Below are 15,636 nucleotides of genomic sequence, written 5' to 3'. Positions count from 1 at the left end.
TGCTTTGTTAACTTAAATGTTAAATACTATTAAAATACATCAGCACTGGATGTATTTTTCAGACTCACACACCAGGCATGGGTACAATACAGGTTATCGCTGAAGGCATCAAGATAGTATGACCTGCCCTTTGGGAAAAGGACAAAACAACTCCAATTTTTTTAAAGTGAAATATTTGAAAAGAAATATTATACTTCCAATAAATATTTGAAAATAAGCAGTCTTTAAAAGAAAATCATAAAAAGAACATGCATAAGAATACAAGAACAAGAGTACAAACCATTCAGTCCATCTTGCTTGTTTCATTGCCTGTAGCTTACTGACCCATTGTCTTCTATTATTGCTGAGGATTCCCAGGAATGCAGGAATTCAGGTATGGATGCTCATCCTTTTAAATTAACAAAAAGGTCCTATTTTGTCAAAATATTTAGGAATGTTGAAAATTCATTTTGGTGATCCATGATGTTTCCTTTGATCAAGACGAGTGTGTAGTACTTTTGTTTTGTTATTTTTTAAATTATAAAAAATGAATGAAGGCCAGGAATTAGTCAAGTTTCTGTTCTTGAATTGGTATCTGGACCAGCAATGTACTTTTTAACCATGGCAAGCAGAAATGAAGACAATATTCCAAATTTGGTATTTCTAATCTTAAAATGCCTTGTTTTAAATTGAGTTTTTAATGAAAGTTTGGGAGGAATGAAAGCAGCCAAGCTCATTCGATACAGCTGCTGCAATTCTCACTAATCCTGACGTAAGCAACCGGTCTCCATATATATCAAACGTCACCCTCTCCTCTTCCTCGTTCATTTTCTGCATCCCTCCTCCACCCCCTCTCCACCTTTGCAGCTACCCAATTGGTTGCATGGGGGTCCTCTCCTCCCCGTCCAACGACCGGGAGGTTGGCCCTCAGCCAAGCGGGTTACGCCAAATCTCCAAATCTCAATAAACGATTCTAATTTCTCCCAAGCTTTCGGCTGCCGTCATTCCTCGTGAAATTCTATAGTTGTCACCACATATTCTACCTTTTTATTTTTATTTTTTGTAATTGTGTACTTTGTGTGTAATTTCTTTTTTTTGTAATTGTCTTTTTTTATAAATTGTCAGGTGGTTTTTCAAGTATCTCCCCTTATTGTGTTTAAATATGCTTTTTTGGATTACTTTGTGTCTCTGCATCATCTCAGTTGGCGGTCCAGAATCTGTCCACTCTTCCGCACTCTTTTGGGGTTTAAAAATTTGGTCCTTTGGTATTGCAACCAAAAAATGTTCCATATGCAACATCAATTGGACTGGGAGACCTCTCTCCCTGCCCTCCACTAATGGCATCCTGCCGTTCAGGTCGGAGCTGTACAGATCCATATGTTTTCTAGCATTTTTAAAAGCAGCAACACCAGAAGAGCTGGTAGAAGTAGTTAAATTGGTCAGTTAACCCAATAATGAGCTGAGGCAGGTAATGAAGAACAGAGTAGGAATGAAACCTGCAGGCACAGCAGCCCTCCACAATTAGCTGTGTTCTAGGTCACATTTTTTAAAATTGTTTGCATTCCTTTATTACTGTGAAATAAATAGTAATATTACTTTATTACTGTGATGCATTGCCTTCCCTGTATTTTCTCAAGATACCATGTAGCTTGTGGGGTCCCATAGCCCCATTAGCAACCCCAATCCAGCTCTGGGAAGGACCCCTGTTACAGCAGCCATCAATTTGTGTCTTCCTGATTCAAGTTGCAGACTGATTCTCTTTTCTCAAGCTGCTCTTATAAATTCCTTCATTTCTTCATTCAAGACAATTGAAGCTTATCCCAATATCCTACGTGCCATAAATATAGAGCCATTGTCTTCCAGTGGATGTTCACATATTCGGGGCACAGCTATGTTCTGGCATCAGCCTGACATCTTGTCCTTTTTCATTGTAAGGAGAGTGGCACTCCTTCTTGTACAGTGCATAAGAAATAGAAATAGTGCAATTCCTTAATTTAGAAAAAAAAGTAAAAACTATGAGGCTTTACAAATCAATTTAATAGGACATGGACTTTGTTTAATACTTTGCCCAGTTGGAGCTGTCCTGTTAGGTGTCCAATGCTCACACTTCACCCTCATTGAAGAATTCGTTTCAATTCAAAATACCATGGGTGGGGGGCAATTTAAGGGACAGGAAGAGCAAGGGGCCAATGGGTTAATTGTCATAGCCCTAGTGTTGCAACAATAAAAACACTATTTGAAATGCAGATCTAATCTTGTGCCAGAGCTAAAATGCTGTCGTTAATAGGTGGGAAAAGGTGTCTGGCAAAACTGTGATAAGATCCTGAGGATTTGTCTGACAAAAAGCTTCTGTACTAAACCTTGTGGTGGATAACAGGAGGGAGTAGGATCAAAGAGCCAGAAGAGAGGAAGGTGGACAAGCTACTGCGACTCTTGTGGGTCTAGTGAGACTTCAACCTGTGCATGATATTGCTATTTTTCCAGATCTGTGGATGCACATTGTTACAAATAAAGAAAGTCATTTGACATGCATGCTTTCATTAAACACAATACATATGCACTTGTGCATTTTCAAAATACAATAAAAATGCACTTAATCTGATCCAGAAATACAAACTGACTTGGTACCGGCGGCTCGCAATGTAACCTAAAACTTTGTGCCACTAACAAACTGCAGATATCTTTAAACAAAAATAGAATACCTCCACAACAAAAAGATGAACAGAGAGCCAACTTTTATTCTTACTTCATAAGGAACTTTTAATTGTTCACATTTCATAAAAATATATATATATACATATTTAGGAATCTGACAAAGTCAGATACATCACTTTTTTCTTTGTCACATGGTTTAGCTGTGTTCAGCAGCAGCCCTTTGATTTCCAGTGAGAACTAAGGGCTTCAAACAACCAGGGAGGATGAGCTCTTTTCAGTGTTTTCATGCATGTCTGGCAATTCGATCAGCGGAAATTTCACTTGCTGCTCTAACCAGTTGGCAACAGTGAGAAGCTTCTGCTCTTGAAATGCCTGTCCAATGAGCTGGAGGCTGATGGGTAGCCTTGTGCTTGCCAGTGCAACAGGGACAGTCACAGCTGGAAGACCTGAAAGAACAGAAATCAGTGATGAACATGGGGCCTTTAAATGAAGAATATTTCATTCTTAAAACATTATAAAATACCAGCAAATAAGAGTTTCACCAATGCAAATCTAGTGTAGATTTCATCCTCTGTATGTTTCTACTGTCTTGGGTCTTTTTTACTACACCTGTTATAGGTGTTCAGATGTTATTTCTTTAATATTTTGTATTGGACATGTTAATTAAGCAAAATAAATGAGACACAGAAGTTTTCAGTTTATTATATATTATTTTACTGCTTCATCTTCATATAATAATCATGTAAAAATGCATTTTAGACACAAATAATTAGTGTTGTTTGAAACCTTTTGCTTATAAAGAACTATATGAAAATAGCAAACTCCTTAAAAATCCTATTCTTTTGTCATTTAAGATAAATGATTATTTACAGTAGCAGTAGAGATCAGGGAATTGACTAGTGACTTGACTTAAACTTGAACTACAGCCATATGGTTCATACAGCTTTTGTTTCACTCCATGAGATCACATCTACTATTTGAGCCACTTAGGAGCTCCCGAAGTAACTTAATAAACCATTTACAATCTGTGCTTGTGGCACAGCATTTAATCATAAAACACACCAAGTGGTGTGGACAGACCCAGGCATGGGTCTGTTAAAGTATGTGGATCCACATCTTCAAAAATTGTATTCAGATGTATTACACACCATTTTTGTAAACACTTACTGTATCCTGTGTTAACATTTCTATTACTTTAAAATTAAAAAGGTTGTGCATTGTAATCCACAGATTACAGTACTACCCATTTAACAAATGAGTCCACTGAAACAGCAAGTGTAGGATTTTAAAATTATGAATAATTCCCCACACTCCTTTCTGCTGCACTGAATAATGTATTTAAATCTGTACCATAAAAACAGCCATTATCATCTGTAATACTTCTGAGTTGAATGTAAAGATGGAAACACCTAGCACTGGAGTGCAGCAGGAGGGTGTGTCTTTGGGCTTTCCCTGTGCATCAGCAGAGTCAAGCACTGTACAGTACACGCAGACTGTTCGTATCGTATCCCATGCTGCACGCTTTGAGAAAGGCTCCGGTACCCACCTGCCATGTTAACAGGCTGAGTGAAGATGTCCTCCTGTGCACTGCGGGTCCTGTTGTCTTCTTTGGTAAAATCAGTGTAGCGTATAGCTTCTGTCAGAGTAGTGGGGGTCAGCAGCAGGTCCACCCCTGAGGAGAAGACCTTGGCAAAGTCATTTGCTATGAGGCGTCTCACCTTCTGTGCTTTCACAAAGTAGCGATCGAAGTTCCTGCAGAAAGATCATGCAAGACACCATGGGAGCAAGGAATAACACTAAACGAACTGAGAAATCATCTAGCAGATTGGATGAGACTAAACATCCTGAAACAGAAAAGCAACAAACATCTGCTTCTTATTTTCATCATCAGCAATCCCACCTGTGCATAAAGGAAGAGCACATCGGCATTTGGTAACATTAATGTTTTGTATATTGTTTAGAAAATATTTGTGATTGAATCATTGTCTTCATGGATAATATAGACAATGTTTAAGTTAGCAATATTTAATAATAAAGGGGCACTGCAAAACATGAAATACCTAAAGCAAACACAACAAACATAAACATTAAGACAAAATCTTATTCAAGGTGCCCGATTCTGAATTTTATTTAGAATTTATACTAAACAGAATTTTAAATTCCTGATTTGTTTTACTACAAAAAGTTTACAATGAGTACAAAAATGGAATGTACAGAACAAGACTTGCAGGTACTGTATAAGTTCTCTTAAATGGCAAAAACAGCTTCTCAAAAATCACCCGCTGGTTTGAAAGTTTAAGAGTGTATGCATCAAGGTTAACATGTCTGAGTTTATTTTGTGACTTGTCATTTTCCACAGTGACCACACAAAAAATCAACTCCCTTACTGCTTTAAAAGAAAGTAGTTTCCCGAGAGAACTCTTCTTCTCACAACATCATTGAAACCTTCATGTCTGGTTGCTGCGTACATGGCCTCTGTTGAGCTGTCAACGGCACTGCGGTAACCTGGACAACGTTAATACAATCTTGGTGAAGTGAAAGGATAATGGCACATTAAAGCTGACATTTATATTACATTTGTATATCAGAAGGTCGTTCTTTTACCTGCCTAATGGTAAAACAGTACTACTAGAAAAGCACAGTCATCTTACAAGTCTAACAATTTGTCTTATTGGAGATATTCTGTAAGAAAAGAGTAATTGTTTTTCTTAAGTATATTACGTACACACTTCAAACGCCACAACACTAGATTGGCCCTGAGCATCACTGAAAAGGAAAATGGCAAATTTTACATTAATTTGCCTCTAAAATTGAACATACCATTCTTACTGAAAAAACAAGTATTTGTATAAGAATATCATCTCAGCCAAGTGCCAAACAGTCAACAACACAGTACGCCTTGTGCTGCTGGCAACGTCATGACCTCGATCCATACCAGAACTCGAATGAACCGTATAAAGGACATGCCTAATGGGAAAAAAACAAGCCAACACTCTTGCAGAGCACAATAAGTGCTGCAAGTTGTTGCACTTTCTATCTGTTCTTGTTAGGAGTGTGTATTAAAGATGATAAAGTTCAGAATCACATCCTGAAGGTAGTTAATGAGGGTGTAACTGTGAACATGCAGTAGTATGATACCCGTGAGAGTGCTGAGCCTGGATATGAGAGTTAAATGAAGGAATCAGATACCGTACTCCAGTCCATCAAACCGGGCCATGTTGGATGCAACTTCCGCCATGCAAAGCACATGGTAGCACACAATGGAGTGCTGAGTGTGAGGGAGGGACACCTCAACTACTCGAGCACCCGCCTTCTCAAACAGCTCTGCCGTTCTGCTCCAGTGGGACAGCGTCTCACTGGACAAGCCAGGAGCATGGTATTCCTGAGGAAAACAACGCAGCACATTGCTATTCAATCTCAGCCTACAAAATCCAAGCAAGGCCCAGTCTCTAATTTAAATGTCTTTTTACACCAGGAGAAAAAATCACTTTGGGCCAAAGAAACATTTTTGATGTTTTCTGAATCCTTTTTCTGAATCCTTTTTTTTAATGAATTCTGAATCCTTTGTTTTCTCATGACGTGAGAGTAAAACAAATGAAATCTACATTATATTGATGCCATTCTACACAACCTCTTCTCTTTGAAAGCTTGTGTAGCAGAATGACATTTTTGAATGCTGCTCAAGGACAACAAAGGAAAAGAGGATATGGAACATAAAAAGGTACAAAAAGAAAACAAAAACAAAACCCCTCTAATTAAATACTGTTCGACAGTAGGTTTTTGCTTTGTACACAGCTTTACTAATATGCCTACTGCCAATTTATTTAATTACCCTTTATTCTAGACGCACTTATGAGACAGAGCAGCCATGAGAATACAGTTAATTAACCTAAAAGCTCTAAAACCATCCGGAAACAAGTGAAATGCAGCCATTGGGTCACTTGCATCATTACATCAGTTTGTATAAAATTCACTGTTTGTGATTTGAATTAACTAAATGTTTTTCCCTTTTGTACTTCATTCAACTCTCTGCTCATATGGATAGAGTCACACCAGGGTACAAGACAGAAACATTTCTAATAATAATGGGCAGTCTAGAGGAAACTGACCAGCAAAAGTTGCTTCGGGTGGACAATGATCTCCTGACTAGCTCCACCCAGCTCTTCTGGTATTTAAGTCAACCATGTGCCATGTCCTGGGATGTCCCAGTCATAGTGGGCTAGATCTGACAACCCCAATACAGAGAACATCCCACCCTCTAAGCAGAGACTTCTACTGAATGATCCTCTCCATAGGCCTGTTTCCTTTTCAATTCATTTTATATGATAACATGATTTCAGGAAATCTCTTCAAATCATTTATTCTAGGAAACATGCCATATTGTGGTTCTTTCAATGTGTTTTAGAGACCAGCCACTGTGACTTGAACAAGGTACAGTAGTTTTTTGTCCATTTTCTATTGCAATATTACAAAATAAAGTATAATACAAAGATACACTACATAGAATAAGAAAATGCACTATAATCAGTGCTCTTTTAAATAGAAACAAGTAAACACTGTATAGAGAAAGAACAACAGGAGAACGTCTTACCCTTGGAATACCAATACAGATACTGCTGACATCTATGTCATCAGGCAGGTTGATTGGTGTGACTGGGTAGTCTACTGTTGTGGAGTCTTTTGGATCATGACCTTGGAGAACACCTGCTAACACAAAGCACTATCAGCATAAGCTGAACCATGGAAAACCATACAAATCATGCCAAAATCTCTCTCTTATTTACATTAGTGATCATTCAACACGCACTAAAGCACTAAAGATTTAGGATCAGGTAGAAGTTTGAAATATCCTACAACACATTTGAAGCATTTAGCCAGGAATCAAGATTTCCCAATACAACAGTCATAATTGGAGCCTGAAGTTTTTCTTTCCCAATTTTAAAATCTGTTTTTTAGTTCTCCCTCAAGAAACGGTTGATATAGTCACTTCTAAAATCATGAAATAATCATCCCCTTGTGATACCTTAACCATCACAATTAGTCATTTAATTATCACAATTGATACGCATAAATTACATAAGCATGTAGATTAACAGTAATGCATACTTCTTCCTTAGTCATAAGGAACCAGGCACAGGGATGCCTGGAATATAATGACTGAACTATAGGTTAGCATCCCTGAAGATCACATGATCAAGGAAAACTCAAAGCCCTAGTCACAGTATAGAAAAATATATACATTTTTGCATTTTTATGCAGTTATGCATTTTTAGGATGGTATTTGTTCCTGGTTGTCAAATTATGTAAATGTGTATCTCATACCTAGAACAGTGGCAGCATCATGAACACTCCTAGTCATTATGCCTGGTACATCCAAGGAGTTCACCAGTGGGATCAGTCCATGGCGTGAAAGTAGACCATATGTAGGTTTCAAGCCAACTATCCCACAGTTTGCTGCAGGATTCCTTGTAGATCCTCCCGTATCTGAGCCTAGGGACCTGCAAATCCACTGGAGTTTTGTAGCAATTGTTCAGGCCTAAAACAGTACGTTCTTTTGATCACACTGTGAGGGCTAAACTGTATAAAATACGTCGAGCTGAAAACAATGGTCTTTAGTGGCCTTTAGTATAGGACAGAAATCTAGTTCAAAATACAGAAAGGCAGGGAATCTGTGATGCACAACTACTTGAGGAGCAAAGTGGTGAAGATTCAGAAGGTTAAGAATCCTACAACATACTAGTCTGAATATCTGCAGCTCATGAGGCAGAACAATGGCAAGTACTTACGCAAAGCATGTTAAAGAGGCCACAGCAGCCGCACTCCCCCCCGAGCTACCTCCGGTCACAGCCCAGTCAGAGTCTGAGGTCCCACCTCCTGGGGTCTGCCCACTCCTGTCTCTGCAATGTGTGGAGTAACTCCAGGGGTTCCTCACGGGCCCAAATACACTGTCTGTGCTCCCAGACCTGCAGAAACAAGCAAGCAATGACACCAGCAATGCTACCATGTCTTTACAACCATTTCTTCTCAGAATGTGAACAAAGAAGACTTAAGCTTTTTGAGACATCACTCACAGAGCATCTTTTTTTGGCTCTATTCTTCGAAAGGTTCCCTTAATATCATGGTAAAGAAAAAGGCTTTGTCAAAGTACATAAAAAATAAACCTAGAAAAGCTTATTAGAAGACCTAAATGTCTCCTTGTGAGAGTCACATAAAAAAGGTGTAAATATTTTTTTTCAACAATTACTCATCTCCTAAACTGTCATACAGTGATTGGAATGCAAATGAATACAGTATGTACGGTGAAACAGGATCCAAGTTCTTACCCCATTGCAAATTCATCTAAATTTGTTTTACCCATGAGAACAGCACCTTGGTCCAACAGCTTCTGAACTACTGTTGCATTAAAAGGAGGAATGTAACCTAAACAAAAGAAGGAGGTGATATAAAGATTACGCTTGTTTCTTAATAATGTGCATACTAAATGTTATTAAAGAGGCACTGAGAAGCATGTTTCTAAAGTATTTTCTTATTAATTTCCCAATAAAATAGTGTTGTAAAAAAAATTACTACTTTGTCTCAGTTCTAAAAACACATTACCCCTGGAAACTATTAATGGATCTTCAACACAGATAAAACAGAGGGACACACATATTACACTGTACTATGAGAAGACAGTAGGTTCAAGCAAAATGTCAGCTTTTCCCTAAATTGAGGGCAAAGTTCTGCGGCCCTTGGTCACCTGACCAGTGGAGAGCAACAAATTTGATTAGGTTACAATCTAAAAACCTGGATGCAAAGACATCGAAGTGTTAATCATTATCTGCTGTCTGGTGAAGGAGGGCAGAAAGTCTGCTATGTGCTGCACCAAGGAAGGAGACTACAATGGAACGATGCAACACACAGAGCCTTGGGAATGCAACCGTGGGGGACGAGACTTGGAACTGTGTGAACTTTTAACTGTGTAGTTTTGGAAGAGTTTGTTTTATGGAAAACTTTGTTGCTATGAGGGAAGAAGGAAAACATTCAATTCAAAGAAGAACTTAGACTTGATAGGTAAGAACAGTGAATTTGTGAATCCACCAAACACACTTCAAAGATGTGGAAGGCCTTCAATACAGTCCACTCCACAAGGTCATGCCTGCCTTCTTATTAAATTGATCTTGATTGGTGGCTGAACCATTCCTCCACTGCTGCTTGTTATCTGCACTTGGGATCTAAATTCAGAGAGCTTCCTTCATCAGCCCACAGAACTGAAAAAAACTGTTCACCCTCACTGAAAAATCCAACTGTCCTGAAAGACAACATTCTTAGGCCAGAAGTGTGTTCATGGTACCCATTTCAATGTAGATCCTAAAAAGTTAGATGTGTGACAGACTCTGCACTGGCACGAATAAATCTGGAGCCAGCAATACATAGTGTTGTAGGGCTTTCACCTCAAGCGTGATTCTGTAATCGGACAATACAGGCCCACAACACAGAGGATTTTGAAATCACTTTATACCACCTGTCGGGCCTGATGGGGGAATAGAAAAGGGAGGGGAAAACATCAAGACAAAATAAACGCCGAATTGTAAACAAGGTAAACAGTGTATTCTTTTGGCAGGTCAAATTATTTTATGTAAGAAATATAGCATACTTTAATCATCAAGTAATACAATACAATCCTTAAAGTACTGTACAGTATGTGCAAATCCAAAAGCTACAGGAATACAAACCATTTGGTGGTGTTACAGAAAAACTTTAAATTATCTGAATGCAATTTACAATATTTGCATCATAATGTCTTACCTTTTAACATCAAAGATGCACAAGTGGTTTCGATATTAGCAGTAGAGAAGTTGTCTTTCACTGCTATTGGAATCCCATCCAGAGGACCCAAGGGTTTACCTGCAGGAGAGATACGCAGCTTTAATAAACAGGGAGCTTATTCGCACCATTCAAATCCAGCAGGGAAGAAAGGAGATAATTTACGTAAACTAATAATACAAATTTTCAACATCGTTTTTAACATAGCAATTTCAGAATACACACACATCAGTTAAGAACAAGGATCTATTATATGATAAAGGTATACGGAAATATAAGAGATTAGGTCTGTTGGCAGGAGATCTGACTCTGTAGGCAAATGCCAGATAAAAAGATGACTGTCATGATTTTGGTGATAATTAAATGTTTCGACTTAAAGCCACTCAAGAACATGGTGTGAAGACCTAAAGCCTTTTTCAAAGGAAAGAGCAACAGACTTTCAATTATACTTTAGGGAGTTAGTGTCTTGTTCTTTTTAGAACACATCAAGAGCACTTTTTTTCACATTTCAGATATGAGAGTCTTTTGACAGTAGTGCTGTTACCTGGTGCGAACACTCAGAGAAGGGTGTAAATGTATCTTTTTTTTTATAATACTATATACAATACTATGTTGTACAGTACTGTATGTGTGGCTTATGCAGCAAAAGAAAAGCTCCCAACTGTACAGTACCTCTCTGAAATCTTATCTCTGCTTCCTCAGCTTGTTTCAGGGCCAGATCTTCAGTTACAGTGATGTAGCTGTTCAAGAACTTTGTTTTCTTTATATGCTTCAGGCATTTTTGGCAGAGCTCTTTGGGAGATATTCTACCTTCACGGAGAGCCAAGGACACCTGGAAAATACATATTAATTATGTTAAATTTTACTAGGCACTTATATAAAAATGTTAAGGCAGCTTGGAGGTTCAGTGGTTAGCATTGCTGCCTCACAGCGCTGGGGCCCTGGGTTCAATTTCTGGGGTGTTTTCTGTGTGGAGTTTGCATTTTCTCCCCAGGTTTGTGTCAGTTTCCTCTAAGTGCTCCTGTTTTCTCTCACAGTCCTAAGATATACTGGTAGGTTAACTGACTTCTGGGAACATTTGTGTATTCTTATTCAGAATGTGCAGCCTTTCTGTGTTTCTTTGTCAATTCAATTTACACTTAAGCACTGTTATAAAAAAGCACTATTTTTGACATAAATAAATATAATTAAATTGAAAATACATCACAGTATTGTAAACACAAAATCAATTATTAAGCCAATGTTATTTTATTAATTTAAAATATTAAATGTAGGAAAATAAAGACATGTAGGTCTACATTCAGTTACTCCCTACCTGGTCTTGCACAAACTATGGCTCTGCATTCTCTAATCAGCAGTACCAAATGGAGATATAATTAGAATAGAAGGTACAATTCCAGATATCAAAGATCCCACAGAAATTGGTTACTGTAATGGTTCTGACAGTAGTTAGTTAAAGACTAGACATAACATGCAGTTGGTCTATAATATTCATATAAAACATTTTATTTATAATAACAACATTGTTTAAAATTTGTCCGTTGATTCTTATGCACATTATTATTGACAGTGTATATCGACGGGAAGACTGCGTGACAGAAAACTATGCTGTTCTCGGTTTAAACGTTTGTGACTGTTGAATTCAAAGGTATTTAACTCCCAAAGTTAACGTTTACGTTAAACGTCAGAAACTTCCATAATATTTTAAAGAACATATAGTTTCAATTCTGCAGGAATGACATCTCAAACTACCACATTATTATCAGGTTTTCAGCTCACAGATTGTAAGATACATGTAGACACACAGAATATACATTAAGCTCAGTTGGTTGCCACTTACTTCTCTTATCGTTAAGCCCAACATGTTTTAAAGATCTCCTTTTATTATGCTTCTTATTAAATGCAGATAAAACTTTCTGCTTTAAATGGCAGCGTGAAGCAAGCGACGCTAACGTGGGTGTACCTTTCAAAATAAAAGTCCACTAAAGCCTGCCTCAAGAAAAAAAACCTGGACAAGGTAAAGTCACATTTATAGCACAACAACAATTTGTACATCCTCAAAACTGGGTGGGATGTGATAAAGAGACGCACAGCTAATAGGACATTGTCGTTCTTCATTTATTTTTTGCTTTCTTGTAATCTTTTTAGTGTTTTTATATCACTTCCTCTTTGCAAATTGACACAGTGCTGTGCACTTTTTTGGAAAAAAGTATCATTCCTGACCAAACAAAAATTTGTGCCTCTCCAAAAGTACCTCAAATCTATTCTACAGACCCTCAGCTAATAGAAAATCACCATAGTTTTGCCAGATAAGCATCTTTGCCAATGTTGCTGGGGTTTATAGACCACTTCCTTTTCCCAGCCTGGGACCGTGCAGTGATGGACAGGGAAAAGTGAAAACAACAACCGTGATCCCAACCAAACTAATGCTGACACTGAAGATCATAATATTGCAACCAAAACCATAGCTGTGACACGGAGTAACCGTACAATAAAAAAAGGTTCTTAGGCACATAGTGGATGACTGGCAATGTTCCGAAAAAGGAAGAAACTGTACTGGATCCGTAAAATCAATGGTTTTACTTTGGTTGTGTAGGTATTACACAGAGTGACATAAATATTGAATCCATAGGGTTTCTGTGTTGCTTAGAATAATGTGATGTTAAAGTACAGCATTAAAAACTGGGTTTCCGTTTCATGAACAAATGTGAGGCAATTAGCAGTGTAATACATAATAGGTTCAGTGGCTCCAGGTTTTCTTGTGTTTCATGAGTATTGGCATTTTCAACTGTGAGTACATGGTTTGAATAATATAAAAACACAACATTAGCTGCTTTAATTCTACATTTCTGTCTAACGTATGAAAGTATCTCCCAATAATGTCCACCTTTGCTTACAGACTTTCCTTCATGGCATCTAGTTGATTTGATGGTATATTGCACTTTACCAACACCTTCCAATTCCAATTGCATTTCACTGCTGGTGGAAATCGAGTGCGCATCATACCTGAGGAACCTGCTCTGGGAATATGAATCACAATATTTTCTGGACAAGAGCTAAATCATTGCTTCTGGACCACTTGTGTATGAGGGTCGATAAACTCATCGGAAAATCTCCTATTTTACTTGACTGCAAACAAGCCAGGACATAAGGGGAATTATTCAATCAGATGGGGTCATTCTCTTTCTTGAAATCAAATAAAGGTATCGCTTTGCATATCTCATCTAACACTGGCTCTACCTGGGACATTGAAAAGTAGCTGCCAGGATTATTTATGGCAGTTTTGACAAAATTTAGTAAACAGCCAGGCATAATCTTAAAACCTTCAGAATAGAATCCCAGATTAATTTTGGTCTGTATTGCATTCATATTAATAACACACTACATGAAAGAATTGAACCAGCACTTGTTGAGGGTGTTCTCAAATCTGCATGTTTTATTGGGCCAATCAAGATTGCCAGTTTGACATGTTTTTGATAATTTAATGATAAGTGGCTTATTATGATCATTTGGATAACCAGCAATTTTGCATTTATCATTTAAACTAAACATTTTTGATTGTCCTGATAAGGGTTTTTTGGAATGAATGCCTGAGCTGTTATGGAATTTTCTTTTTTTGTTCCATTCCTTCTCTTCCACGAGGGCAGGAGATTTACTTATTCTAGACAAATTCAGTCTTATTTCCAAAGTTCCCTTTCATGTGCTTTGTAAAGTTCCTAACCTTTCCACACATTCATCGATTCTGATTTTTTTCATTATTAAGAAAGGGTTTTTAGTATTTTTTAAATTTACCTCGGGAATTGATGTAGTCCTGTCAATATATTTATTGTCCGTTTTTTGGTTTTGCTGTAATCTGCCGATTAGTATGTCCAATCATATTGGGATTGACAACAAGAAATTAAAAAAAAAATCCAACAGATTTGAAATGAAATAGGCATTGGGTCCTTTGTTCTCCTGTCTGTTTATATCTGACATTGCCTTAATGTGTTTTTTTTTAAATAATCAAGAAAGGCGATTTCACATCCTCTGTGCTTTCAAAATCAACATCTAAGTCCTCAGGACCTGTAACAGTGGGGACACCACTAGTGTTCAGTTGTGACACTCGACTTTTGAGATTGGAAATAGACTGTGTGACAAGTGTGTTACTGTATCTACTACCCAAGATAATGGAAGTGTCATAAATATGAGCAGACATGCCTTCTAATCCTGTGGAATTAACTATGACACTGAAGATAATTTACTGATGGACAAAAAAAAAACACAGCACTCGGTGTTGGACTGAAATTTTAACCTTTATTGCTGAAATAACAATAAACAAATGAGAATAACAGGAAAACAAAACACTACAACAACAAAAACAACAAGAAAACAATAACAACTGTGAACTTTGAGGGCCTCTGACAGGTCACCTTGCTCTAAGGCCAGCAGCATGGAGCCTCACTGTCCTGTCACTGATGGGCATAGTGTCTGCTGGCAGTTTCAGCAGCAGTACGGAAGGCAGATCTGAAACGATCTCTCAGATGGACCAGTCTGATGTGTCGGTCCTGCTCTGGTGTGGTCACTCGAGGGCACCCAGATCTTGGACGGTCATCTGTCCTGCCGGTCTGCTGAAACCTTCTTTGCAGTCGGGACGCAGTGAAGCGGCACATGACATGCCTGCCTGCAGCATGCCAATGGCCCTCTCCCTTGCTTCTGGTGACATTCGAGGCATTATGGAACGCACAGAAAACTAACTAAGTGTGGCCTTTTTCTTGCAGTGACCTAAGCTTTGAATTAAGGCCTTTTTAAAGGTGACCTGATCAGGCATTGTTCCACCTAGACCTTGTTGGGTCAAAGTGCACCTAACAAGCTTTCGTGCGATTGGCAAGTTGCAGTGCCTCACTGAGCAAACTGTATTGCTGGTCAGAGGGCTTAAAACAAATTGACAACTTTTTGTGAAAGTACATAAGCTACAACTATAGTATTCTCGTTCCAGAAAATGTTGCGTTTCTTTTTTCCATCAGTATACATGCCGACATTGTATCTTTGACACTTTCCATTATACTGCTTTTTACAGAGTTTACTAGCTTGTCTTATAACATGGCTTTTACAGGCCCTAATTAAAGTTAACCTTAATTCATGGTCCTGTGCAATGCCACTGACAATTTTCCAACACCTTTTGAGCTTTCCATAGTGTCCCTGTTGTAAATAGTTAGT

At 38.1% G+C, this 15,636-nt stretch overlaps 1 protein-coding gene across 1 annotated transcript; it reads right to left on the bottom strand.

Annotated features, from left to right (window-relative positions):
• Positions 1 to 2,713: 2,713 nt before the first annotated feature.
• On the bottom strand, positions 2,714 to 12,416 carry qrsl1 (glutaminyl-tRNA amidotransferase subunit QRSL1). The gene is made up of 11 exons (XM_088928149.1): positions 12,281 to 12,416; positions 11,113 to 11,272; positions 10,423 to 10,521; positions 8,958 to 9,054; positions 8,421 to 8,597; positions 7,957 to 8,132; positions 7,226 to 7,338; positions 5,824 to 6,016; positions 5,022 to 5,139; positions 4,181 to 4,386; positions 2,714 to 3,080 (listed from the first exon to the last, which is right to left on the bottom strand). Exons 1-11 carry the CDS (start codon positions 12,302 to 12,304, stop codon positions 2,881 to 2,883), a joined length of 1,563 nt encoding a protein of 520 aa, XP_088784275.1. The 5' UTR covers positions 12,305 to 12,416; the 3' UTR covers positions 2,714 to 2,880.
• Between the last annotated feature and the right edge of the window lie 3,220 nt (positions 12,417 to 15,636).

This window comes from Atractosteus spatula, chromosome 2 (genome assembly GCF_055471065.1).
Source record: "Atractosteus spatula isolate fAtrSpa1 chromosome 2, fAtrSpa1.hap1, whole genome shotgun sequence".
NCBI classification, from domain to species: Eukaryota; Metazoa; Chordata; class Actinopteri; order Semionotiformes; family Lepisosteidae; genus Atractosteus; species Atractosteus spatula.
Note: the sequence above shows the minus strand (reverse complement) of the source record. Positions and strands in the feature narration are given on the sequence as shown.

Excerpts from the sequence above, each read along its gene's own strand:
- qrsl1 (XM_088928149.1), bottom strand. The coding sequence starts at position 12,304 with ATGTTGGGCTTAACGATAAGAGAA. Across the intron at positions 8,133-8,420 it reads GCCTCTTTAACATGCTTTGC|GTCCCTAGGCTCAGATACGG; the intron begins GTAAGTACTTGC and ends GTGGATTTGCAG. Across the intron at positions 5,140-5,823 it reads GTTTGATGGACTGGAGTACG|GTTACCGCAGTGCCGTTGAC; the intron begins GTATCTGATTCC and ends AACGTTGTCCAG.